We start from the raw sequence: 27,526 nt of genomic DNA, 5'->3' as shown, positions 1-27,526 counted from the left end.
AACTATATGAGAAACTGACAAACTATTTTCTAGAGTGGTTGTGCAATTTTACATTCCCACCAGTAATATATGCAAGTTCCAAAACCATGGTATTGCCAGTCTATGAATCTACTCATTCCAATGAGCATGAGTGGTATCTCCTTGTGTTTTAATTTGCATTTCCTAAAACACTGATGAAATTGAGCATCTTTTTTATTTAAAAAAATTTTTTTTGTTAATCCGCACCTGAGGATATTTTTTCCATTGCTTTTCAGAGAAAGAGGGAGGAGAGGGGAAGGAAGGGGGGGGAACATCAATGTGAAAGAGACACATTGACTGGTCACCTCAGCCCATGCACACTCCAGCTCAGCTAATCACCCTACCAAGGATGCCTTAGAGCCACATGCTCTGGGACACCTCAGTCCACACCCACCCCAGCTCTAGCTGGCCTGCAAAAGTCACAGGCACACAAGCTCTACACAGGGCTTGCTCCTCTATCTCAAGACCAAAAGAGGGAGCTGCTTCATACAAATAAACACAGAAAGGCAAACAAATTGAGAAGACAGAGAAATATGTTCCAAATGAAAAAAAAAAAAAAAAAAAAGACAGAAACCTCAGAAAATATCTTAATGAATTGAAGATAAGTAATTTACCTGAGAAACAGTTCAAAATAATGGTCATAAAAATGCTTACCAAACTCAGGAGAAGAATAGAGGAAAACAATGAGAACATCAAGAGAGAAAATATAGGAAAGAACCAATCAGCCCTGCCAGTGGGCTTAGTGCTCAGAGCGTCGACCTGCAAACTGAAGGATCGTGGGTTTGATTCCCAGTGAAGGGCACATTCCTGGGTTGCAGGTTTGATCCCCGCCCCAGTTCGGGAAGGTAACCAATCACTGTGTCTCTCTCACATCAATGTTTCTCTCTCTCTCTCCCTCCCTCCATCCCTTTCACGCTCTCTAAAAACATCAATGGAAAAAATATCCTCAGTGTAGGATTAACAACAACAACAAAAGAACCAATCAGACCTGAAGAATACAGTAAATGAAATGAAAGCTACACTACAGGGAATCAACAGCAGATTAGAGGAAAGAGAAGCACTGTATCAGAATTAGTGATCTGGAAGACAGAATAACGGAAATCACCCAATCAGAACAACAAAAAGAATATTTAAAAATGAAGATAGTTTAGCAGACCTCTGGTACAACATCAAGCATACTACCACTTCCATAAAGGATTCCCAGAAGGAGAAAAGAGAGAGAAAGGGACAGAAAATGTATTTAAAGAAATAATGGCTGAAAACTTTTCTAACCTCAGGAAGGAAACAGACATCCAGGTCCAGGAAGCACGGAGTCCCAAACAAGAGGAACTCAAAGAGATTCACACCAGTTCATTTTATATTTAGAATGGGAAAAATAAAAGATAAAAAGAAATCTTAAAGGCAGCAAGGGAAAAACAAGTCACATAAACGGGAAACCCCGTAAGGCTATGAGCTGACCTCTCGGCAGAAACTTTTCAGGCCAGAAAGAAATGGCAGGATATATTCAAAGTGCTGAAGGAAAAAAACTTAACACCCTGAATGCTCCATCCAGCAGGTTATTATTCAGATTTGAGGCAGAGATATCTTCACAGACAAACAAAACTAAAGGAGTTCATCACCATTAAACTTGCCTTATAAGAAATGTTAAATGGTCTTTGTTGACTGGAAAAGAAAAGGCCATAATCAGAAAAAAGAAAACATATGAAAGAAAACAATCATTGGCAAGGGCAAAGAAAGTTAGTGGACCAGCACCAAAAGAACTAGTATGAAGGTAAAAAAAAAAAATTACAAAGTCAACTATAACTAAAATAAGTAGTTAGGGGATACACAAAACAAAAATATCTGAACTATGATGTCAAAAACAAAACATGGAGGGAGGGTGAAAGTAGTGCTTTCAGAATATGTTGGAACTTAAGTGCCTCTCAACTTTATATATGTGTCAATTTATGTCAATATATTCCATCCCCATGTTAATTACCACAAACCAAAAACATACAATAGATACACACAAAAATAAAGAGAAAGGAACAGAAACATAACACTAAAGAAAACCATCAAACCTTCAGGGAAGAGACCAAGAGAAGAAGAAAGGAACAGAAGAAATACAAAAACAAAGCACAAAATGGCAATAAATACATACCTACTAATAATGACCTTATCTGTAACTGGACTGAATGCTCCAATCAAACACATATGGTGGCTGAATGAATGGGGCGGGGAAGGCCTATCTATATGCAACCTATAAGAAACTCACTTCAGATCAAAAGACATGCACAGGCTGAAAGTGAAGGAAGGGTTGGAAAAACTTATTTCATGCAATATAAGGGGGGAAAAAACTGGAATAGCAATACTCACATGAGACTAATAGACTTTAAAACAAAAACTAACAAAAGACAAAGAAGAACGTTACATAATGATAAAGGAGTCCATCCAAAAAGAGAATATAACATTCATAAATATTTATGCACCCAACATAAAAGCACCTAAATATATCAAGAAACTACTAACAGATATAAAGGGAGAAATTGACAGTGTACAATAACAGTGGAGAATCTAATGTCTCACTTACATTAATAGATTATCCAGACAGAAAGTCAATAAGGAAACATTGGCCTTAACTAACTGACACATTAAAGAGTATAGCAGAAGACAATGGCATGAATGACATGAGGCAACATGAGAACAGTTTCCATCAAGAGTTCAAGGTTAAGTGGAGACGATAATACAGGGAAAGAGGGTGCTGTCAGTGGGGGATGGAGATGGAGAAGCCCACTCCATTTGCCACCTCACCACAAGAGGCAAGGAGTTGAGTTAGCAAAATCCAGGGTCCAGATCCCTGGAAAGCCATCAGAAAGGGTCCTCATTATAGGGTCAGAGTGTTCAGGGAGTCCAGAGTGGCTGGGTCTATGGTTAGGCACCTTCTAGCTATTCTGGACATCCCTTAGAACACAAAATAATGCACCAGAATGTCCTTGCAACCATCATCACAAAGTATATAGAGATATTTACAATTGACTAATAAACAAAGTGGGGGTTAGGGCCCCAATCCCCTGGACAGTTGAAAATCTGCATATAACTTTTGATCCCCAAAAACTTTACAAAAAGTTGACTGTTAGCCAGGAGCCATAAACAGTCAAATAACTCATATATTATATGTTATATGTATTACATACTGTATTCTTATAATAAAGTAAACTAGAGAAAAGGTCATTAAGAAAATCATAAGGAAGAGAAAATATATTTACATTATCTACACACACAAAATATGACTATAACTGGACCAAGCAGTTCAAACCCCTTTTGTTCAAGGGTTAACTGTATAAACCTGTATAATCACACTTATTAACATCCTTTACTCAGAAAACCCTGGTCCTACAAAGGTCAATAACCCAACACCAATGATTTGATCCCCCAGAGGGAGCAGAGCTCCAGGTACTTACTTTCCCCAAGCCAATTCACCTTTGCCTCCATACTATTGCTACCAAAGAGACTAATGCCCACTCCCTTCACTCCTGCATGCTCAATTTCCCTCCTAGGGCCTGGCATGGGAGGGACTGTGTAGTATGTTAATTTCAATCAGCCTGGGCATACACCTAGAGCTGACAGCAATTTCAGGAAAGTGCCTGACACTTTGCTGCCAGCTCTGGCCCCAGCAGAAACTCTCCAGAGACCTTGAGAGCCTGTCCCTTCTGCTTCTCCCATAGTCTTCACACACCTCTGAGCCTATCCCACCCCTCAAACTGAAGTGTTAAAAAATAATTGAGGTCTTATTGAGCCCTTTCTTGAAATAATCCCCTCAAACTGTTGAAGGCTATATGAAGGCCTGAGAGTGAAGACATAGAGAGAAAGGAGAGACATATAAAACTAAGTACACAAAAAAGAAAACCAGAAATAGAGCCATGCAGAGATAAACAGAGAGGAGTCTAAGAGAGAGAGGAAAAAACAACACACACAGAGAATCAGACATAGGTAGACAGAGAAACAGGCAGACAGAGGCACAGACAGAACCACACCCGGTCGAGAATGGTGGGGGCAGAGAGCCAGCACCTTGATGCTCACAGAAGAGGCTTATTGGTCATGTGTCCTTTAGGGTCAATCAAAGCAGCAGTTTGGCTGCTACTGTCAGAACTAACCAACCCAGGTGCTGGTCCTAATGCCTCCATTGGTCGGCCTCAGACAGTGCCCCAGCATCTCCTGGGAAACACATTTCCTTTTCTGAAAAAGGTGAGATTATTAGCAGTGCAGTTCCCACACCAACAAAATCACCCAATGGAGAAGGAGCCAAGGGGAGGAATTATGGGGTGGAGGGAGCAAGGCACACACTAGAGTTAGGTTCCCTGCTCTCTGTTTGAGGGGTACACAGACTCCTGCCCTCGCTGACTCTCAGATTTTCCATCAGTAATGTGGTGACTAAGCCCCCCCTCATGAACTTCGGAAAGATGCTGATGGAGTGAAAGGGACCAATATGGCTCAGCACAATGCTGGGAGCTTCAGGAAAGAACAGAACACCAAGGTGTAGTGGACAGATGCCTTTCACAGTAGAGTTTGCTACTAGTTGAGTACAATCATATCAAACAAGACAGAGCAACCAGAGTTTCACTCAATCCAAACAAGCTTTTAAGCTTGCATACAGGTATCTCCAGAATGTAATTTTAACAGCCACTGGGATTTTTGTCTCTGATGTTCACTCCAGGTTCCCCAGTGCCTACAACAGTGCCTGGCACAAAGTAGACATGCCATAAACATATGTTAAATGAACTTATGTGGTGCCTGTGGGAGCCCAGCCAGCCCTCTCATGCCTCCACACTTCCTACCAGCCTCTATGCGGTCTCCACTTTATGTCCTTGGTTATGAGCGTTCTCTCCCACTAGTCTTCAGTTGATTATTCAGGGTGGTTTTCTTATATTTTTGTTGTAATTCCAGTTTGGTCCTGAGACAGTATCAGTGTATTTTCCACTCAATCTACCACCATCTTGCTTCACTCCCGTTTTAGGCCACCACTCCCTTTGGATCTGTTTTATACCAAAGAGAATGGAGACCTCAATAAAGGCTTTCTATGAGGCCAAATTTTATTTCAGGATGACTATCATTGGTCAGGTCCTTAATGGTTTCAGAGGTTCCCATTTTTATCACTGTGATACACTCATCAATTTAGGTCTCATTCCATGGCCCAAAAATTTCTGTTATGAATTCTTTTCATTAGACTGGAGAATGCAGGGTAGTGTCATTTAGAAAGTCCACATAAAGAACAGTTTTGCTTGAAGAGTGTGTATGAGTGTGTGTGAATGTGTGTGTTTAGCTGATTTTACTAAATACGCTTGCACAGATATATTTTGAGGATCCAGGAGATCGCGGTTCAATTCCTGGTCAGGGCACAAGCCCAGGTTGTGGGCTCCATCCCCACTCAGGGGAGAGCAGGAGGCAGCCGATCAATGACTCTCTCATCATTGATGTTTCAACTCTCTTTCTCCCTCTCCCTTCTTCTCTCTGAAATCAATAAAGATAAATTTAATTCTTAAAAAATTACCCAACATGTAAGAAGCATAGCCTTTGTTGAAAATGGACTCATCTGTAGTTGCCTTAGATTAGTTTCTCACTTCTGTACAATTTGGGAAGCAATGCACCGAAGGAATGAAGGAAGCCTGTAGCCATGTTCATGTAACTGGGGAGAACCAGCTCCTGCCTCTGGTCCTTCCTCTCTATTTGCTCCTTCATTCTGTGTCCTCCTGTCTGTCATCCATTCTGATCTGCTGTCAGGGAACACGAGGTGTGGACCCAGGAGAGTCTAGAAATAAAAAGCTTGGAAAACCGGTATTCTAGTTTTCCTGGTTGGAATGTCTTTACTGGATTTTTTATTAGTGAGAAATAAAACTACCAAAAAATTACTCTATCAAGCTTAGCTCTTGGTGCAGAAAAATATTCTCTCTATTGCGAATTTGTAGCCACAAGTCAGTATCACATTGTGGTCCAAATTCAAAAAACCTGGGGTTTCTCTAAAACTGAAAATGACAGATGAGGTTCCTGGGCACATCCTGATGGTGAAACCCATGCTAGGAAGTTCCTCTAGTCATTTAGCAGAAGAAAATACAAGACCTCTCTGGAGGAACTCAACTATAATTCAGACCTCAAAGAATTCCCACAAGTAAAGTCCCAAGGAAAGTGAACAGCTCACAATAAAAAATTCCAAAGACCCAAAGACACAAGGCACCATATGAAAGTTCAAGGAGAAACAGTAAGCAATAAAATCAGACATATATAGACTTCAGCATTAGTGTTTGAGAATTAAATTATTGCTATACTTTAGGGTGAGAGACATAAAAGAAAGAATTGAAAATGTGAGCCCGATTAAAGAGATTAAAATATGATGAAACAAATCTAAAAACAAAACATCACGTAAAACTAGAAATTAATAATATAAAAATTGAATTGAAAATTCAGTAGATGAACTAAACAGAAGATTAGACACAGTGGAAAAGAAACTACTAACCTGGAAGACACATCTGTAGAAATTACCCATCTGGCTCCCTAGGAGACAAATAAGAGAGAGAGGTTAGGAAATATGGAAAATAGGAAAAGAAACTCTAACATATGTTGAATTAAACCTCGAGAAAGAAAGAACAATAAAAATCATAAAAACTAACAAGAATATAGTACTTACTATGTGTTCCTGTTCTATACTATTATATCATTAACTCATAAATATTTACAATAAACCTTTAAAGTAGGTTATAATTTCATTTTAGATAAAGGAGTTAAGATGTTTGTCTAAGCCCACTTGGGGATGCCAACCAAGCAGCCTGGCTCCAGGCTTTGTGTTCGTAATCACTATGTAATGTTTGAAGAGATAATAGCAGAAAATTGTTCAAAAATATTAAATGACAAAAATCTTGATCCAGGAAACTCCACAAATTCCAAACATGATGGAAAAGAAAGCCACTGGACACACGATGGTGAAAATATACCACACCAGAGAAAAAAGTAAGCTCTTAGAAAGAAAACACACACATCACTGCAAGGGAAAGGAAACTTGACAGATGACCAATCTCTTAAAAATGAGGGTGAAACTATGACTTTTTCAGACAGAGAAACACTGGAGCACTTATCGCCCACACACTCTCACAAATGGAGTCCTAAAGAATGTGTTTTCAGGAATGGAACACATGAGATGGGAAATGGAAAGGCAAGCAAAAACACTGGTGATTATGGGAATATATTTGAACAAATACTATTGAAAACAATAACTGTTTAATGTGGGGAGGAAACAGAATCAAAGTTACATCCTAGAGCACAGTGGGTTGGGAGGACAGAAACAGAGGCTGAAGTTTCCTAAGGTCTTGGTGCTATTCATGAGGAGGGCAGACTTCTGGGGACAGTTGTTGGCTTTGTCCAATGCACCAAACAGAGGCAGAGGAGGGAAAGGGGTGACGTACAATTTGTAGGTTAACAGGCTGTAAGAGACTGAATTCCATATGAATTTATGTCTAATTCCATGAGATCATCTTTCTACCTGTTTGTATATTAACACATTATTGTTTACACTGATGTTTAAGAATAGCTCCTAATATCTCTTAGGGCTGATCAGTCTTCCTTTATTCCCATTTTCTCCAGAAATGGTGAGGTTTAATACAGTGTCATCATCGCTCCCTCTCTCTATATATATATGGGAAAGATATTGATTTTTGTAGAGGAATTTTGTTCCCAGCCATCGTTCTGAGCTGTCTTTAACCTTGATGATTGTCAGTTGATTCTCCGGAGTTTTCCAGAAGGATTATCACACCTCCTGCCATTCTCACCTAAACCAAATCTTTCAATCTTCCAGCCTCACCATTCACTGGAACCATGCCTGTCATAACTGGCAATGGCTCAATATTACATATCCCACGTCTAATTCTTAGTCTTCATCTTACCGAGTATCTCAAGTGGGACTGAGGCTATTGCTCACTCCCTTCTTCCCCGTCATGTTCTCAGTTCAGCCTGAAGATCCTGTGCTCTCCCACTTCACCCACTCCTTCAGTAGCTGCCTCCTACTGCAGGGCTGGCTGGGCCCGCCTCTCCTCCCAGGGCGAGGGGGGTCGAGGGGGGCCTAATGCTCAGTCTCAAACTCTTCATCCTCAACACTCACTCTCAGGGTGACCTCACTCAGCTCCTCTGGAATGCAGGGGCCCAGGCCAGTGTGTTGTTCATCACTGCCTCATCCCTGCCTGAAACAGTGCCTGGCACAGCATAGGCACATAACAGAGTAGGGTAAATGCAAAAATGAGTGAATAAGTTTTTCTGATTGCTTTAAATGCTTCATACTTGTTTCTTTTTTTGGTTTGTTTTTTGTAAGTCCTCATTTGAAGATATTTTTCCATTGCTTTTCAGAGATAGTGGAACAGAGAGAGAGAAAGAGAAAGATGAATGTGGGAGAGACACATTGATTGGTTGCCTCCTGCACTAGCCCTGACCAGGCCAAGGCCGCAGGTTGAGCCTGACTGGAATCAAACCCGGGAACCTTCAGTCCGTAGGCCGATGCTCTAGCCACTGAGCCAAGCGTGCCAGGACCATACTTAAGTTGTTGAAGGAAATGCCATCTAACTTAATTTGGCTACAGCATGGGCACGTGAAAGGAAGTCATAAGAGCTGAGGCTGAAAAACTGGTAGTCCCAGATCATCTGAAAATAATCTAGCTAACAAATGTCATGAGTAGAGAGAGAGAGGTGACAGGTAGTGCCTGTGGTGTGCCAAATTTCTCGTCTTTTATAAGGCAACACAATATACATACTTGTTGATATTGATAAATAGAAACTAGAAATGTAGTTTCATTATGCAAAGCTATAAAATAACTTGTAAAAGAGTTTAAAATGGGAACTGTAAACATCAGTTGCTAATGGGGATTGAGATTAGGAGACACTTTACATTTCATTTTATATACTCTGGTGTCCTCTGAAATAAAGTAATGTGCATGCATTATCTCTGGGAGTAAATGGAAACAGATCAGATGAGCCAGGCCATGCAGGGCCCTGAATGATACCCAAACTCTCCGGTAGCTATGGAAGCCCACATTGCCTGGAGGGTGGGCTTCCTGAACAGGCTCACAGTAGGCAGCCACTGGCTCCACTTCAGCCACAACTCACAGGGAGGGGGTGGGAGCGACCACATGGGATAAGATGGAGAGATGAAGAGAGAAGTCCTTGGGGTCAGGGCAAATGAGAAACATCTCGTGAGGTCCTTGTCTCACATCTCCAGAATCTCATTTGACAGTGCCCCTTGTGCAGGAAATCACAGGGGCTGCCCAGCATCTTGATAAGCCTCTCTTGGTCATCAGATTCCACCCCTACTCCTGCAGACACCTCCGATCCAGGGGTAGAAAGGCACTCTCTGGTGTTCGGAACTCCCTGGAAAGCTCTTCTGTCTCGACTCACCACCTTCAACTACAAGATGGTGCTCAGGTAAGAGTTGGCTCAGAGCTACATTCTTTCAAAGGCAGTTTTGTTTTTTGTTTTGTCCCTCGTAGTCCACATGCTCATGACTGCATTTTGGGGTGGGGCATGCAAGGAGCCATGAGCACCCATCAAGGAGAGTCCAGACGCATGAAGGTCCCTCAGGGAAGCTTTGGGTGCTGGTAGCTGAGGCTGTGGGAGATCCACACTGGGCCAACCCGGTCCTTTCTGCTTCACAGACATTGTTTCCAAACCTGAATTGCTGTTAATAACCTCACGTTTTACACATTAGCTTGCTGTTCAATGGGTTTCTTTGTCTCTCTGTTTGTATGTTATATTCTTGTAACAGCAAAAAACACAAGGCATAAACTAATGGGTAATTAAGGAGAGTTTAATAAAGGGACTGTGTACAAAGGGGTTTGCAAGACTGAGGGAAATCGATAAAGGATGTAGAGGTCCCCAAATATAAGTCATAACAGGGAGCTATTGACATTTGCATGCTGACCGGTAGAGGCAAAGATAGGTTGCTAGACACAGGGAAGGCTGTGACTGTCGGCTGTGGTCATCACTGTGACCTTAAGAAAAGCCACCAGATGGACTATGTCCTTAGGTACAGTAACAGCACTATGGTCAACTCACAGCCTGACAGCAGAGACCCAGGGAGTTAAAAATTTCAGTCACTCTCCTCCTGCCCTCCAATCACATGTCAGAGTCGCCCTACCTGAGAGCAACCAGGAGCCAGAGGGAAAGGGGGCCGAGGGGTGAGGCAGAGACATGACCTCCCAGGACACAGAGGAGGGTAGAGAAGCTGGAAATGAGATTTGATGGCAAGTGAAGAAAATCCTTGTCTTCTCATCACCTCCTCCTGGGTGGATTTCCTGGAATTTTTTCTCTCTGAATGTGATTAGATCAACTTCTTATTACATCTCCTGACACAGACCTGTGGGTTCAGATCCAGGCTCTTCCACTGGTGCCCGTGAGACCTGGAACATGTTCAACCTACTTGTGCTTCTCTTTCCTCATATACAAGGTAGGAATAAGAGGAGTACTGGCCCATGGGGCTACTGGGAGGATGAAAATGGGTGATGCCACATAAGCGCTCATCAGCTGCGGCTCTTCACCTATGTGTGAGCTGCTGTTTCTTTCTCACCTAAATTCTGCAAGAACCTCTGTCTTTTCATCCAAAGCCCAGTTTTAAGTAGAAATAAGCACTTCACCACAGCATCATGAGAATTCTCTTACACAAAGGCTTTAATCTACAAACCAGTCTGTCCTCATAATCTCATAGAGGGGCCATGGGTGGGTTTTATATTACACACACCATAGGAAAATCATACAATAATCCCCCTTCTCTATTTCTGTCACAACTATCTCTATTCAAACCCATTGCCATTTCTCTCTCTCCTTCTCAAACTTCCTTCTGCTCCTCTAAAATGCACAGAAATTATGTTGAGCCCTGAATCCTCTCCCAAAAGTATGTGCTGACATCTTCTAGTCCCTCACCAAAGCCATGTACTGGCCCTTCCTGGCTGGAGACAGCACAGTGGCCATCGTTCATTCTGCGTGCAGGCATAAAAAATTCTTTGAAACACACAACAGCTTTTCACAGAAGGAATCATTAGAAATGAAATTTTCTTCTTTTCTTTACATATGTGGTTTGAGGGGACTCATTTCATTTTTTTTTAATTTTATATTACATTAAATCCAGATTTTCCATTTCCCTTGTGCTCCTCACTCATTCATTCATTCATTCATTCATTCATTCATTCATTGGTGAGTTAAAATTTTCTTGACTACCCCACCACGTTCCCACACAGAGTTAGGCCCTGGGGACAGGACAGTGGGGAAGAGGAAAGCACTGTCTATCCTCATAACCCTGGCACACTGGGCCATTTCTAGTGCAAGGGCCTTGGCGTCGTCACACTGTCCTAGGAAGGGGTCTCATGCCCTTCCTGACCCCAAGTTATAATCCCCTTTCTCCCTGTTGAGTAGACCACTCTCAGTCACTCACGTTGTCCTGGGGCTTCTGACATCCTGCTCCCCAGCAGAAGCCATTGGCCCAGAGCAGAGGTGTCGGGGGACTCAGAGTCCTATTGTCATCTACACCACCTGTGAAGACTTCTGTCCCCCTGCCTCCCGGGCCATGACAAGGCCTATGATGGTGAGTGGAGATGTGGACACAGGGGGTCTCTGTTGCAGTAGAGAGAGGCCAGGCTCTAGCATCAGAGAGAACTGGGTTTGAAGTCAGGGTCCAGGACTCCAAGGCTCTGTGGTCTTCAGGAAGAATCTTAATCTCTGGAAGAATCCATTGCCCTTTCCCATACAATTCGACAGTAATTTCCACATCAGGTGGCCATGAGGGTCAGTGATCATACAGCAGGTGCTCAAGTCTTGTTTTGTTTCCAGGTCCACAACTGGAGGGTTTCTGAGCACGGATACAACTGTCACAACCTGGGAGACACAATTCACACCAACAAATGGAAGTGCCCGGGCCTCTGAAGCACTGGAGATGAAGATCCTAATCCTGGAATGGCTGACACTCATCATTGTCCTGGCCGGGCTGGCGGGAAACGCGGTGGTGCTCTGGCTGCTGGGCGTCCGCATAGGGAGGACCGCCTTCTCCGTCTACATGCTCAACCTGGCTGTGGCCGACTTCCTCTTCCTCTGCTGCCAGGTTTTATTTTCCCTGTGTAAACTTCACGTCTTCCCTTCTGACTGCTTTAATAAAGCCTGGTTTTTCATCCCAGTGGTAAACCTTTCCTACATCTCAGGCCTGAGCATTCTCAGCGCCATTAGCACAGAGCGCTGCCTGTCTGTCCTGTGGCCCATCTGGTATCGCTGCCGCCGCCCCAGACACACGTCAGCCGTCATGTGTGCCCTGCTCTGGGCCCTGTCCCTGCTGCTGAGCATCCTGGAATGGGATTACTGTAAATTCCTCATTGGGGAACCACATCCTGTTTGGTGTCCAGTGTTGGATTTCATCACTGCCGCCTGGCTGATTTTGTTATTTGTGCTTACCTTTGGGTCCAGCCTGGCCCTGACGACCAGACTGCTGTGTGGCTCCCAGCGGGTACCGCTGACCAGGCTCTGTGTGACCCTCATGCTCACAGTGCTGGTCTTCCTCCTCTGCGGCCTACCCTTCGGCATCCAATGGTTCCTCGTATTCTGGTCACAAAGTGGTTCAGATGCCTTCTCTCATATTTCCCAGGTTGCCAATACCTTGTCCTGTATCAACAGCTCTGCCAACCCCGTCATTTACTTCTTCGTTGGCTCCTTTAGGCAGCGATGGCAGAAGCGGCGACAGATCCTGAGGCTGCTTCTCCAGAGGGCTCTGCAGGACACTCCTGAGGGAGAAAGCCTTCCTCAGGAAACCCTGGAGATGTCGTCGTGAGCAGTCTGGGCCAGTGACACGGGCCTCTGCCCTGGTGGGTCAGAAGTGACTCAGAGACTCAATGCTGCCCTGTCAGGCTTGGAAATTATCTTGTCTTCCCCCAGCCCCGGGCCTCAGAATGCTTCAGTGATTCCCCAGTGTCTTCAAATTGGTTGTTTTTACTCTGGCCTTTGTAGTTTCTCTCAGAGAAAGCATTAGTCCGAAAGTTATTGCTCTCCGTCATTCCTGACATTACCAATAAATTTCTCAGGTAATCTTCCTTTGAATTTCTTTATTGAATGTATTGAGTGCTCTTTCTCTACAAATGGCTCAGGAAAGTCTTCTTGAAATACTTGGAATTTGAACTTATGACTCTACAGTTTACAGAGCAAGTACCCTGTTTCAGTTTGGCGAATCACACCAACCTTTTCAGACAGGTGAGAAAAGATAAACCATAACTGGACAAATGGAAAAGGGAAAAGAGGCGATTCATAGTGCACTGTTAACAAAAGTACAAAGAGTGTTTAAGAAATGGTGATCAGTATGCAAATAAGTTTCATTCCCTGTGACATCTCAAATACGTGGTCATGGTTGCTAGATCCCTCTTAAGAAGGATCATGCCTGGCAGGCATGGCTCAGCTGTTGAGCATCAACCTAGGATCCTGGAGATCTCGGTTGATTCCCGGTCAGGGCACATGCCCAGGTTGCCGGCTTCATCCCCAGCAGGGGGCATGCAGGAGGCAGCCAATCAATGACTCTCATCATTGATGTTTCTATCTCTCCCTCCCTCTCTCCTCTTCTCTCTGAAGTCAATAAAAATGTATTTTTTTAAAGAAAAGAAGAAAGGTCATAGGCTGAAATGCAGTGAGCAATGAGCCATGTCTCTTGTGGCCTTGAAGTGACAGAAGTTGACTTAAGTTTTGCAAAATGAGTTGGAGTCAACTCTACAATACTGTCAAGTCTAGATGTAGCCAGCAAGGTCACCCAAACAGGACAAGCAAAAGAGGAAAGTCCTACTCTCCTGACACTGACTCTGGGATATGCCCAACCCTACAGGGTCAGAAACCACATCTAGAAACAACAGGCAAGTGGCACAAGGATAAGGGGCGGGCTTGGGGGGCGGGGGGGGGGGAGAAATACACCCTCTTCAGGGCTACAGTCTTTTTGCCTGCAAAAGCCACATTGGGAGCAGGAGAGATGGTTCATCTTCAAATTAAACTCAATGTATTTTACCTCACATAAAAATTCCACTCTAATTGTTTATAACTTTGATATGGTTGATTGCTTAAGAGCTGGTAACCAGTTATCAGAAATCTCGTATTTAAATTCTGCACGCCATCTTCTACCCCTTTCAAAATGTAGTATCATTATTTACACACAAAAAATGTGACTATAACTAGACCAAGAAGTTCAAACCCCTTTTGTTCAAGGGTTAACTGTATAAACCTGTATATTCACACTTGTTAACATCCTTTACTCATAAAACCCTGGTCCTACAAAGGTCAATGACCCAACACCAATGATTTGGTCCCCCAGAGGAAGCAGAGCTACTGGTACCTACTTTCCCCAAGCCAATTCACCTTTGCCCCCATACTATTGCTACCAAAGAACCAGGTGCCCACTCACTCCCTTCACTCCTGCATGCTCAGTTTCCCTCCGAGGGCCTGGCATGGGAGGGACTGTGTAGTATGTTTACTTCAATCAGCCTGGGTGTACACCTAGAGCTGACAGCAATTTCAGGAAAGTGCCTGACACTTTGCTGCCAGCTCTGGCTCAAGCAGAAACTCTCCAGAGACCTTGAGAGCCCTGTCCCGTCTGCGTCCCCAATGGTCTGCACACACCTCTGAGCCTCCACACCCCCACAACTGAAGTGTTAAAAAATAAAAAGGTCTTATTGAGCCCTTTCTTGAGATAATCCCCTCAAACTGTTGAAGGTGATGTGAAGGCCTGGGAGTGGAGACATAGAGAGAAAGGAGGGATATATAAAACCAAGGACACAAAAAAGAAAACCAGAAATAGAGCCATGCAGAGATAAACAGAGAGGAGTCTAAGAGAGAGAGGAAAAAACAACACACACAGAGAATCAGACATAGGTAGACAGAGAAACAGGCAGACAGAGGCACAGGCAGAACCACACCCGGTCGAGAATGGGGGGGGCAGACAGCCAGCACCTTGATGCTCACAGAAGAGGCTTATTGGTCATGTGTCCTTTAGGGTCAATCAAAGCAGCAGTTTGGCTGCTACTGTCAGAACTAACCAACCCAGGTGCTGGTCCTAATGCCTCCATTGGTCGGCCTCAGACAGTGCCCCAGCATCTCCTGGGAAACACATTTCCTTTTCTGAAAAAGGTGAGATTATTAGCAGTGCAGTTCCCACACCAACAAAATCACCCAATGGAGAAGGAGCCAAGGGGAGGGACTTTGTGGTGGAGGGAGCAAGGCACACACTAGAGTTAGGTTCCCTGCTCTCTGTTTGAGGGGTACACAGACTCCTGCCCTCGCTGACTCTCAGATTTTCCATCAGTAATGTGGTGACTAAGGTCCCCCCTCCCCCCACCTATAAAATCTGGGTATCTATGAACTTCGGAAAGATGCTGATGGAGTGAAAGGGACCAATATGGCTCAGCACAATGCTGGGAGCTTCAGGAAAGAACAGAACACCAAGGTGTAGTGGACAGATGCCTTTCACAGTAGAGTTTGCTACTAGTTGAGTACAATCATATCAAACAAGACAGAGCAACCAGAGTTTCACTCAATCCAAACAAGCTTTTAAGCTTGCATACAGGTATCTCCAGAATGTAATTTTAACAGCCACTGGGATTTTTGTCTCTGATGTTCACTCCAGGTTCCCCAGTGCCTACAACAGTGCCTGGCACAAAGTAGACATGCCATAAACATATGTTAAATGAACTTATGTGGTGCCTGTGGGAGCCCAGCCAGCCCTCTCATGCCTCCACACTTCCTACCAGCCTCTATGCGGTCTCCACTTTATGTCCTTGGTTATGAGCGTTCTCTCCCACTAGTCTTCAGTTGATTATTCAGGGTGGTTTTCTTATATTTTTGTTGTAATTCCAGTTTGGTCCTGAGAGAGTATCAGTGTATTTTCCACTCAATCTACCACCATCTTGCTTCACTCCCGTTTTAGGCCACCACTCCCTTTGGATCTGTTTTATACCAAAGAGAATGGAGACCTCAATAAAGGCTTTCTATGAGGCCAAATTTTATTTCAGGATGACTATCACTGGTCAGGTCCTTAATGGTTTCAGAGTTTCCCATTTTTATCACTGTGATACACTCATCAATTTAGGTCTCATTCCATGGCCCAAAAACTTCTGTTATGAATTCAGAATGCAGGGTAGTGTCATTTAGAAAGTCCACATAAAGAACAGTTTTGCTTGAAGAGTGTGTATGAGTGTGTGTGAATGTGTGTGTTTAGCTGATTTTACTAAATACGCTTGCACAGATATATTTTGAGGATCCAGGAGATCGCGGTTCAATTCCTGGTCAGGGCACAAGCCCAGGTTGTAGGCTCCATCCCCAGTCAGGGGAGAGCACGAGGCAGCCGATCAATGATGACTCTCTCATCATTGATGTTTCAACTCTTTCTCCCTCTCCCTTCTTCTCTCTGAAATCAATAAAGATAAATTTAATTCTTAAAAAATTACCCAACATGTAATAAGCATAGCCTTTGTTGAAAATGGACTCATCTGTAGTTGCCTTAGATGAGTTTCTCACTTCTGTACAATTTGGGAAGCAATGCACCGAAGGAATGAAGGAAGCCTGTAGCCATGTTCATGTGACTGGGGAGAACCAGCTCCTGCCTCTGGTCCTTCCTCTCTATTGGCTCCTTCATTCTGTGTCCTCCTGTCTGTCATCCATTCTGATCTGCTGTCAGGGAACACGAGGTGTGGACCCAGGAGAGTCTAGAAATAAAAAGCCTGGAAAACCGGTATTCTAGTTTTCCTGGTTGGAATGTCTTTACTGGATTTTTTTATTAGTGAGAAATAAAACTACCAAAGAATTACTCTATCAAGCTTAGCTCTTGGTGCAGAAAAATATTCTCTCTATTGCGAATTTGTAGCCACAAGTCAGTATCACATTGTGGTCCAAATTCAAAAAACCTGGGGTTTCTCTAAAACTGAAAATGACAGATGAGGTTCCTGGGCACATCCTGATGGTGAAACCCATGCTAGGAAGTTCCTCTAGTCATTTAGCAGAAGAAAACACAAGACCTCTCTGGAGGAACTCAACTATAATTCAGACCTCAAAGAATTCCCACAAGTAAAGTCCCAAGGAAAGTGAACAGCTCACAATAAAAAATTCCAAAGACCCAAAGACACAAGGCACCATATGAAAGTTCAAGGAGAAACAGTAAGCAATAAAATCAGACATATATAGACTTCAGCATTAGTGTTTGAGAATTAAATTATTGCTATACTTTAGGGTGAGAGACATAAAAGAAAGAATTGAAAATGTGAGCCCGATTAAAGAGATTAAAATATGATGAAACAAATCTAAAAACAAAACATCATGTAGAACTAGAAATTAATAATATAAAAATTGAATTGAAAATTCAGTAGATGAACTAAACAGAAGATTAGACACAGTGGAAAAGAAACTACTAACCTGGAAGACACATCTGTAGAAATTACCCATCTGGCTCCCTAGGAGACAAATAAGAGAGAGAGAAGTTAGGAAATATGGAAAATAGGAAAAGAAACTCTAACATATGTTGAATTAAACCTCGAGAAAGAAAGAACAATAAAAATCATAAAAACTAACAAGAATATAGTACTTACTATGTGTTCCTGTTCTAAACTATTATATCATTAACTCATAAATATTTACAATAAACCTTTAAAGTAGGTTATAATTTCATTTTAGATAAAGGAGTTAAGATGTTTGTCTAAGCCCACTTGGGGATGCCAACCAAGCAGCCTGGCTCCAGGCTTTGTGTTCTTAATCACTATGTAATGTTTGAAGAGATAATAGCAGAAAATTGTTCAAAAATATTAAATGACAAAAATCTTGATCCAGGAAACTCCACAAATTCCAAACATGATGGAAAAGAAAGCCACTGGACACACGACGGTGAAAATATACCACACCAGAGAAAAAAGTAAGCTCTTAGAAAGAAAACACACACATCACTGCAAGGGAAAGGAAACTTGACAGATGACCAATCTCTTAAAAATGAGGGTGAAACTATGACTTTTTCAGACAGAGAAACACTGGAGCACTTATCACCCACACACTCTCACAAATGGAATCCTAAAGAATGTGTTTTCAGGAATGGAACACATGAGATGGGAAATGGAAAGGCAAGCAAAAACACTGGTGATTATGGGAATATATTTGAACAAATACTATTGAAAACAATAACTGTTTAATGTGGGGAGGAAACAGAATCAAAGTTACATCCTGGAGCACAGTGGGTTGGGAGGACAGAAACAGAGGCTGAAGTTTCCTAAGGTCTTGGTGCTATTCATGAGGAGGGCAGACTTCTGGGGACAGTTGTTGGCTTTGTCCAATGCACCAAACAGAGGCAGAGGAGGGAAAGGGGTGACATACAATTCGTAGGTTAACAGGCTGTAAGAGACTGAATTCCATATAAATTTATGTTTGATTCCATGAGATCATCTTTCTACCTGTTTGTATATTAACACAACATTATTGTTTACACTGATGTTTAAGAATAGCTCCTAATATCTCTTAGGGTTGATCAGTCTTCCTTTATTCCCATTTTCTCCAGAAGTGGTGAGGTTTAATACAGTGTCATCATATCTCTCTCTCTCTCTCTCTCTCTCTCTCTCTCTCTCTCTCTATATATATATATATATATATATATATATATATATATATATATATGGAAAAGATATTGATTTTTGTGGAATAATTTTGTTCCCAGCCATCTTTCTGAGCTGTCTTTAACCTTGATGATTGTCAGTTGATTCTCCAGAGTTTTCCAGGAGGATTATCACACCTCCTGCCATTCTCTCCAAAACCAAATCTTTCAGTCTTCCAGCCTCACCATTCACTGGAACCATGCCTGTCATAACTGGCAATGGCTCAATATTACATATCCCACGTCTAATTCTTAGTCTTCATCTTACTGAGTGTCTCAAGTGGGACTGAGGTTATTGCTCACTCCCTTCTTTCCAGTCATGTTCTCAGTTCAGCCTCAAGATCCTGTGCTCTCCCACTTCACCCACTCCTTCAGTAGCTGCTTCCTACTGCAGGGCTGGCTGGGCCCGCCTTTCCTTCCAGGGCTCTGGGGGGCGGGGGGGCTAATGCTCAGTCTCAAACTCTTCATCCTCAACACTCACTCTCAGGGTGACCTCACTCAGCTCCTCTGGAATGCAGGGGCACAGGCCTGTGTGTTGTTCATCACTGCCCCGACCCTGCCTGAAACAGTGCCTGGCACAGCATAGGCACATAACAGAGTAGGGTAAATGCAGAAATGAGTGAATAAGTTTTTCTGATTGCTTTAAATGCTTCATACTTAAGTTTCTTTTGTTTGTTTGTTTTTTTCTAAGTCCTCATGTGAAGATATTTTTCCATTGCTTTTCAGAGATAGTGGAACAGAGAGAGAGAAAGATGGATGTGGGAGAGACACATCAATTGGTTGCCTCCCGGGGTAGCCCTGACCAGGGCCGCAGGTTGAGCCTGCAACCAAGGTACATTCCCTTGACTGGAATCAGACCCGGGAACCTTCAGTCCATAGGCCGATGTTCTAGCCACTGAGCCAAGCGTGCCAGGGCCATACTTAAGTTGTTAAAGGAAATGCCATCTAACTGAATTTGGCTGCAGCATGGGCACATGAAAGGAAATCATAAGAGCTGAGGCTGAAAATACTGGTAGTCCCAGATCATCTGAAAATAATCTAGCTAACAAATGTCATGAGTAGAGAGAGAGAGGTGACAGGTAGTGCCTGTGGTGTGCCAAATTTCTTGTCTTTTATAAGGCAACACAATGTACACACTTGTTGATATTGATAAATCAAAACTAGAAATGTAGTTTCATTATTCAAAGCTATAAAATAACTTGTAAAAGAGTTTAAAATGGGAACTGTAAACATTAGTTGCTAATGGGGATTGAGATTAGGAGACTCTTTACATTTCATTTTATATACTCTGGTGTCCTCTGAAATAAACTAATGTGCATGCATTATTTCTGGGAGTAAACAGAAACAGATCAGATGAGCCAGGCCATGCAGGGCCCTGAATGCCAAGCAAACCCTCCTTTAGCTATGGAAGCGCACATTGCCTGGTGGGTGGGCCTCCTGAACAGGCTCACAGTAGGCAGCCACTGGCTCCACTTCAGCCACTACTCACACGGAGGGGGTGGGAGCGACCACATGGGATAAGATGGAGAGAGGAAGAGAGAAGTCCTTGGAGTCAGGGCAAATGAGAAACATCTCGTGAGGTCCTTGTCTCAACATCTCCAGAATCTCATTTGACAGTGCCCCTTGTGCAGGAAATCACAGGGGCTGCCCAGCATCTTGATAAGCCTCTCTTGGTCATCAGATTCCACCCCTGCTCCTGCAGACACCTCCTATCCAGGAGTAGAAAGGCACTCTCTGGTATTCGGAACTCCCTGGAAGGCTCTTCTGTCTCTACTCACCACCTTCAACTACAAGATGGTGCTCAGGTAAGAGTTGGCTCAGAGCTACATTCTTTCAAAGGCAGTTTTGTTTTTTGTTTTGTCCCTCGTAGTCCACATGCTCATGACTGCATTTTGGGGTGGGGCATGCAAGGAGCCATGAGCACCCATCAAGGAGAGTCCAGACGCATGAAGGTCCCTCAGGGAAGCTTTGGGTGCTGGTAGCTGAGGCTGTGGGAGATCCACACTGGGCCAACCCGGTCCTTTCTGCTTCACAGACATTGTTTCCAAACCTGAATTGCTGTTAATAACCTCACGTTTCACAGATTAGCTTGCTCTTCAACGGGTTTCTTTGTCTCTCTGTTTGTATGTTATATTCTTGTAACAGCAAAAAACACAAGGCATAAACTAATGGGTAATTAAGGAGAGTTTAATAAAGGGACTGTGTACAAAGGGGTTTGCAGGACTGAGGGAAATCGATAAAGGATGCAGAGGTCCCCAAAGATTAGTCATAACAGGGAGCTATTTACATTTGCATGCTGACCGGTAGAGGCAAAGATAGGTTGCCAGAACACAGGGAAGACTGTGGCTGTCACAGTGGTCGTCACTGTGACGTTAAGAAAAGCCACCAGATGGACTATGTCCTTTGGTACAGTAACACCACCATGGTCAACTCACAGCATGATAGCAGAGACCAAGGGGGTTAAAAATCTCAATCACTCTCCTCCTGCCCTCCAATCACATGTCAGGGTCTCCCTTTCCTGAGAGCAACCAGGAGCCAGAGAGAAAGGGGGCTCAGGGGTGAGGCAGAGACATGACCTCCCAGGACACAGAGGAGGGTAGAGAAGCTGGAAATGAGATTTGATGGCAAGTGAAGAAAATCCTCTTCTTCTCATCACCTCCTCTTGGGTGGATTTCCTGGAATTTTTTCTCTCTCAATGTGATTAGATCAACTTTTTATTACATCTCCTGACACAGACCTGTGGGTTCAGATCCAGGCTCTTCCACTGGTGCCCGTGAGACCTGGAACATGTTCAACCTACTTGTGCTTCTCTTTCCTCATATACAAGGTAGGAATAAGAGGAGTACTGGCCCATAGGGCTACTGGGAGGATGAAAATGGGTGATGCCACATAAGTGCTCATCAGCTGCGGCTCTTCACCTATGTGTGAGCTGCTGTTTCTTTCTCACCTAAATTCTGCAAGAACCTGTCTTTTCATCCAAAGCCCAGTTTTAAGTAGAAATAAGCACTTCACCACAGCACCATGAGAATTCTCTTACACAAAGGCTTTAATCTACAAACCAGTCTGTCCTCATAATCTCACAGAGGGGCCATGGGTGGGTTTTATATTACACACACCATAGGAAAATCACACAATAATCCCCCTTCTCTATTTCTGTCACAACTACCTCTATTCAAACCCATTGCCATTTCTCTCTCTCCTTCTCAAACTTCCTTCTGCTCCTCTAAAATGCACAGAAATTATGTTGAGCCCTGAATCCTCTCCCAAAAGTATGTGCTGACATCTTCTAGTCCCTCACCAAAGCCATGTACTGGCCCTTCCTGGCTGGAGACAGCACAGTGGCCATCGTTCATTCTGCATGCAGGCATAAAAAATTCTTTGAAACACACAACAGCTTTTCACAGAAGGAATCATTAGAAATGAAATTTTCTTCTTTTCTTTACATATGTGGTTTGAGGGGACTCATTTCATTTTTTTTTAATTTTATATTACATTAAATCCAGATTTTCCATTTCCCTTGTGTTCCTCATTCATTCATTCATTCATTCATTCATTCATTGGTGAATTAAAATTTTCTTGACTACCCCACCACGTTCTCACACAGAGTTAGGCCCTGGGGACAGGACAGTGGGGAAGAGGAAAGCACTGTCTATCCTCATAACCCTGGCACACTGGGCCATTTCTAGTGCAAGGGCCTTGGCGTCGTCACACTGTCCTAGGAAGGGGTCTCATGACCTTCCTGACCCTAAGTTATAATCCCCTTTCTCCCTGTTGAGTAGACCACTCTCAGTCACTCACGTTGCCCTGGGGCTTCTGACATCCTGCTCCCCAGCAGAAGCCATTGGCCCAGAGCAGAGGTGTTGGGGGACTCAGAGTCCTGTTGTCATCTACACCACCTGTGAAGACTTCTGTCCCCCTGCCTCCCGGGCCCATGACAAGTCCTATGATGGTGAGTGGAGATGTGGACACAGGGGGTCTCTGTTGCAGTAGAGAGAGGCCAGGCTCTAGCATCAGAGAGAACTGGGTTTGAAGTCAGGGTCCAGGACTCCAAGGCTCTGTGGTCTTCAGGAAGAATTTTAATCTCTGGAAGAATCCATTGCCCTTTCCCATACAATTCGACAGTAATTTCCACATCAGGTGGCCATGAGGGTCAGTGATCATACAGCAGGTGCTCAAGTCTTGTTTTGTTTCCAGGTCCACAACTGGAGGGTTTCTGAGCACGGATACAACTGTCACAGCCTGGGAGACACAATTCACACCAACAAATGGAAGTGCCCGGGCCTCTGAAGCAGTGGAGATGGAGATCCTAATCCGGGAATCGCTGACACTCATCATTGTCCTGGCCGGGCTGGCGGGAAACGCGGTGGTGCTCTGGCTGCTGGGCGTCCACATGCGGAGGACCACCTTCTCCGTCTACATCCTCAACCTGGCCGCGGCCGACTTCCTCTTCCTCTGCTGTCAGGTTTTATTTTCCCTGTGTACACTTCACGTCTTCCCTTCTGACTGCACTGATATAGCCAGGTTTTCCATCCCGGTGTTATTCCTTTTCTACATCGCAGGCCTGAGCATTCTCAGCGCCATTAGCACAGAGCGCTGCCTGTCTGTCCTGTGGCCCATCTGGTATCGCTGCCGCCGCCCCAGACACACGTCAGCCGTCATGTGTGCCCTGCTCTGGGCCCTGTCCCTGCTGCTGAGCATCCTGGAAGGGAATTACTGTGAATTCTTCACTGGGCATCCACATCCTGTTTGGTGTCCAGTGTTGGATTTCATCACTGCCGCCTGGCTGATTTTGTTATTTGTGCTTACCTTTGGGTCCAGCCTGGCCCTGACGACCAGACTGCTGTGTGGCTCCCAGCGGGTACCGCTGACCAGGCTCTGTGTGACCCTCATGCTCACAGTGCTGGTCTTCCTCCTCTGCGGCCTACCCTTGGGAATCCAATGGTTCCTCTTATACTGGTTTAAAATTCCTTCAGATCCTCTCCATCTTTCCCAGGTTGCCAATACCTTGTCCTGTATCAACAGCTCTGCCAACCCCGTCATTTACTTCTTCGTTGGCTCCTTTAGGCAGCGATGGCAGAAGCGGCGACAGATCCTGAGGCTGCTTCTCCAGAGGGCTCTGCAGGACACTCCTGAGGGAGAAAGCCTTCCTCAGGAAACCCTGGAGATGTCGTCGTGAGCAGTCTGGGCCAGTGACACGGGCCTCTGCCCTGGTGGGTCAGAAGTGACTCAGAGACTCAATGCTGCCCTGTCAGGCTTGGAAATTATCTTGTCTTCCCCCAGCCCCGGGCCTCAGAATGCTTCAGTGATTCCCCAGTGTCTTCAAATTGGTTGTTTTTACTCTGGCCTTTGTAGTTTCTCTCAGAGAAAGCATTAGTCCGAAAGTTATTGCTCTCCGTCATTCCTGACATTACCAATAAATTTCTCAGGTAATCTTCCTTTGAATTTCTTTATTGAATGTATTGAGTGCTCTTTCTCTACAAATGGCTCAGGAAAGTCTTCTTGAAATACTTGGAATTTGAACTTATGACTCTACAGTTTACAGAGCAAGTACCCTGTTTCAGTTTGGCGAATCACACCAACCTTTTCAGACAGGTGAGAAAAGATAAACCATAACTGGACAAATGGAAAAGGGAAAAGAGGCGATTCATAGTGCACTGTTAACAAAAGTACAAAGAGTGTTTAAGAAATGGTGATCAGTATGCAAATAAGTTTCATTCCCTGTGACATCTCAAATACGTGGTCATGGTTGCTAGATCCCTCTTAAGAAGGATCATGCCTGGCAGGCATGGCTCAGCTGTTGAGCATCAACCTAGGATCCTGGAGATCTCGGTTGATTCCCGGTCAGGGCACATGCCCAGGTTGCCGGCTTCATCCCCAGCAGGGGGCATGCAGGAGGCAGCCAATCAATGACTCTCATCATTGATGTTTCTATCTCTCCCTCCCTCTCTCCTCTTCTCTCTGAAGTCAATAAAAATGTATTTTTTTAAAGAAAAGAAGAAAGGTCATAGGCTGAAATGCAGTGAGCAATGAGCCATGTCTCTTGTGGCCTTGAAGTGACAGAAGTTGACTTAAGTTTTGCAAAATGAGTTGGAGTCAACTCTACAATACTGTCAAGTCTAGATGTAGCCAGCAAGGTCACCCAAACAGGACAAGCAAAAGAGGAAAGTCCTACTCTCCTGACACTGACTCTGGGATATGCCCAACCCTACAGGGTCAGAAACCACATCTAGAAACAACAGGCAGGTGGCACAAGGACAAGGGGCAGAGTTGGAGGGGGAAAAAAATACACCCTCTTCAGGGCTACAGTCTTTTTGCCTGCAAAAGCCACATTGGGAGCAGGAGAGATGGTTCATCTTCAAATTAAACTCAGTGTATTTTGTCCCCCACCATCTCCCACAGCGGACGCTGCCAAATTTGGGGGTCTTTTATATTTCAGTGAGTCAAATAGAACTCTCTATAATTTTAACTTTTATCTCTGTTATTATTACTTTGGTTTCTTATCTTTCCATATGTTTAAGGGGCATTTTTGAGAAATTATGAATTCATTACTTATCATTTTCTTATTGGCTCATTGGATTTTGAATTATTGTTTTACAGGAACTTTTACAAATAGGGGAATTAGTACTTTTTCTTTTATATGAGTTACCAATATTTTCCCAACTCATTTTTTTCTCTTTTGGCTGTGATGGTTCATGCCATACCAAAAAAAATCCTGTATGTTCTCATCCTTATTAATCTTTTCTTTAATACCTTCTGAGTTTTGTGCTACACTTTGAAAGTCTTTCTCAACATTAAGTTAAATTTAAAAAAAAAAAGAGCCCGGCCAGCAAGGATCAGCCATTGAGCGTCGACCTATGATCCAGGAGATCGCAGTTTGATTCCTGGTCAGGGCACATGCCCGGGTTGCAGGCTCGATCCCCAGCAGGGGCGTGCAGGTGGCAACCAATCAATGACTCTCATCATTGATGGGTTTTTTTCTCTCTCTCTCCCTTCCTCTCTTTGAAATCAATAAAGACAAAAATAATAATAATTTTCCTATAGTTTCTGCAGGTACTAATATATTTTCATTATTTATTTTTAAGTATTTGGATTATATATGGATTTATCCTAACATCATATGCAAAGTATGTTTTCAACTTTATTTTATTTTAGAGGGCCAACAGTGATCACAATTCCATTCACCAAATAGTTCATGTTACACCCACTACTTTAGAATACATTTTTTGTCATATACTAAATTCCCATCTGCATATGGGTCTAATTCTGAGACTTTTGTTCTATTGGTCAGTTTCCCTACATATGGCTTTCTGGATCCAACTCCTCCTTGACTTCTAATGAATGAAGACCCCTTTAGACTTCCTCTCTTTTCAGTCTGAAGCTTAGCTAAGACCTTAGAGGATAAGCTCCAAAAGTCCATGCTCTAGTTTATTGTTGTTGTACACACCGACATTCCATTGCCTGAAATAATGCCTGGAACACAGTAGGTCTATATTAGTTTGCTACGTCTGCCATACCAAAGTACCACAGACTGGGTGGCTTAAACAACAGAAATTTATTTTCTCACAATTCTGAAGGCTAGAATTCTGAGATCAAGGTGCTGGGAGGGTTGGTATGTTCTGAGGTCTCTCTTCTTGGCTTACAGGTAGCATCTTTTCCCTGTGTCCTCACATGGCCTTCTGCCCACATATCTGTGTCCTGATATCTATCCTCTTCTTATAAGGATGTCAGTCATGTTAGATAAGTGCCCACCATAGTTATCTCATTTTAACTTAATTACCTCTCTAAAGACCCTATGTCCAAATAGCCATATTGTGAGGTGCTGGGAGTTAGGACTTTAGCATATAAATTTGGGGGGACACATTTCAGCCCATAACAAGATCCTTATTTAAAATATTCGCTGAATGAACACATTAAAGAACTTTTCTGAATATTTGAAATAGTGCCTAATTCAAATGACATTTTAAAAATAATAAGTAACTCACCCTGGTCATTATGGCTCAGTTGGTTGGAGCGTTGTCCCATGCACCAAAAGGTCCCAGGTTCAATTCCCAGTCAGGGCACATACCTAGGTTGAAGGTTCAGTCCCTGGTTGGGGTGTGTATGAGACACAACCAATTGATGTTTCTCTCTCACACCGATGTTTCTCTGTCTCTCTGCCGCCCTTCCTCTCTCTAAAAAATCAATAAGCATATCCTTGGGTGAGGATTTAAAAAAAAAAAAATACAAGTAACTTAATTTGACTGTAGCATAGGGACATGAAAGGAAAACATAAGCGATAAGACTTAAATTTTTAATATTTACACCAAATGAAAATAAATTTTTTAAAAAATATATCTTTATTGATTTCAGAGAAAGGAAAGGAGGGGGAGAGAGAGATAGAAACATCAATGAGGAGAGAGTCATTGATCAAGCCCGCAACCAGGCATGTGCCCTGACTGGAAATCGAACCCCGATTGTCTGGATCCTAGGTCGACGCTCAACCCGCTGAGCCATGCCCAGCTGGGCTAAAATAAATTTTAAAATTAGATCAAGTGGAAGAGGGAAGAAAAAGAATGCTATGTATGCTGAATTCCTTACATTTTATAAGGGATGTCAATTGATCCATTTCTTAATGTTGCTAAATTAAAAGTATAACTTAATTTATAGATGGCATCTATAAGTTGTAAGTTTATGGTTCAGAGCTAATAATAGTAAAGGAAGTAAGAATGGGTGGGCCTCTGGAGAATGGAACTCAGGGAGACTGTCACCTTGTATGTACCTCTCCATCATTTGGGAAAAAATTATACACAAGAATGCATATTGCCATGATAATTAAAACAAACCAGGAAAGTGGGTTCTGGCCATGGTGAACTTTCAATCATTCTATGATATA

The 27,526-nt window shown here is 43.4% G+C and overlaps 1 protein-coding gene, 1 long non-coding RNA gene and 1 pseudogene across 3 annotated transcripts in view; 2 read left to right on the top strand and 1 right to left on the bottom strand.

The window, feature by feature from the left end:
- The window catches only part of LOC308564729, a 42,358-nt gene extending 35,802 nt beyond the window's left edge, over positions 1-6,556 (bottom strand). Inside the window, exon 1 of the long non-coding RNA XR_013999985.1 lies at positions 6,506-6,556. This is a non-coding gene — a long non-coding RNA (uncharacterized lncRNA). The remainder of the gene's footprint in view (positions 1-6,505) is intronic.
- A 5,393-nt stretch (positions 6,557-11,949) lies between these two features.
- LOC308564726 (mas-related G-protein coupled receptor member X2 pseudogene) lies at positions 11,950-12,831 on the top strand (annotated as a pseudogene). The gene has a single exon. The product of its transcript is annotated as a mas-related G-protein coupled receptor member X2 pseudogene (transcript).
- A 7,529-nt stretch (positions 12,832-20,360) lies between these two features.
- LOC308564725 (mas-related G-protein coupled receptor member X2-like) lies at positions 20,361-24,092 on the top strand. Its single transcript, XM_081153292.1, has 2 exons — positions 20,361-20,459; positions 22,849-24,092. Exons 1-2 carry the CDS (start codon positions 20,449-20,451, stop codon positions 23,828-23,830), a joined length of 993 nt encoding a protein of 330 aa, XP_081009418.1. The 5' UTR covers positions 20,361-20,448; the 3' UTR covers positions 23,831-24,092.
- The last annotated feature ends 3,434 nt before the right edge of the window (positions 24,093-27,526 follow it).

The sequence above is a fragment of the Miniopterus schreibersii genome (genome assembly GCF_964146895.1).
Source record: "Miniopterus schreibersii genome assembly, chromosome: 12".
NCBI classification, from domain to species: Eukaryota; Metazoa; Chordata; class Mammalia; order Chiroptera; family Miniopteridae; genus Miniopterus; species Miniopterus schreibersii.
The sequence above is the reverse complement of the archived record's forward strand: the minus strand, read 5'-3'. Positions and strand labels throughout refer to the sequence as shown.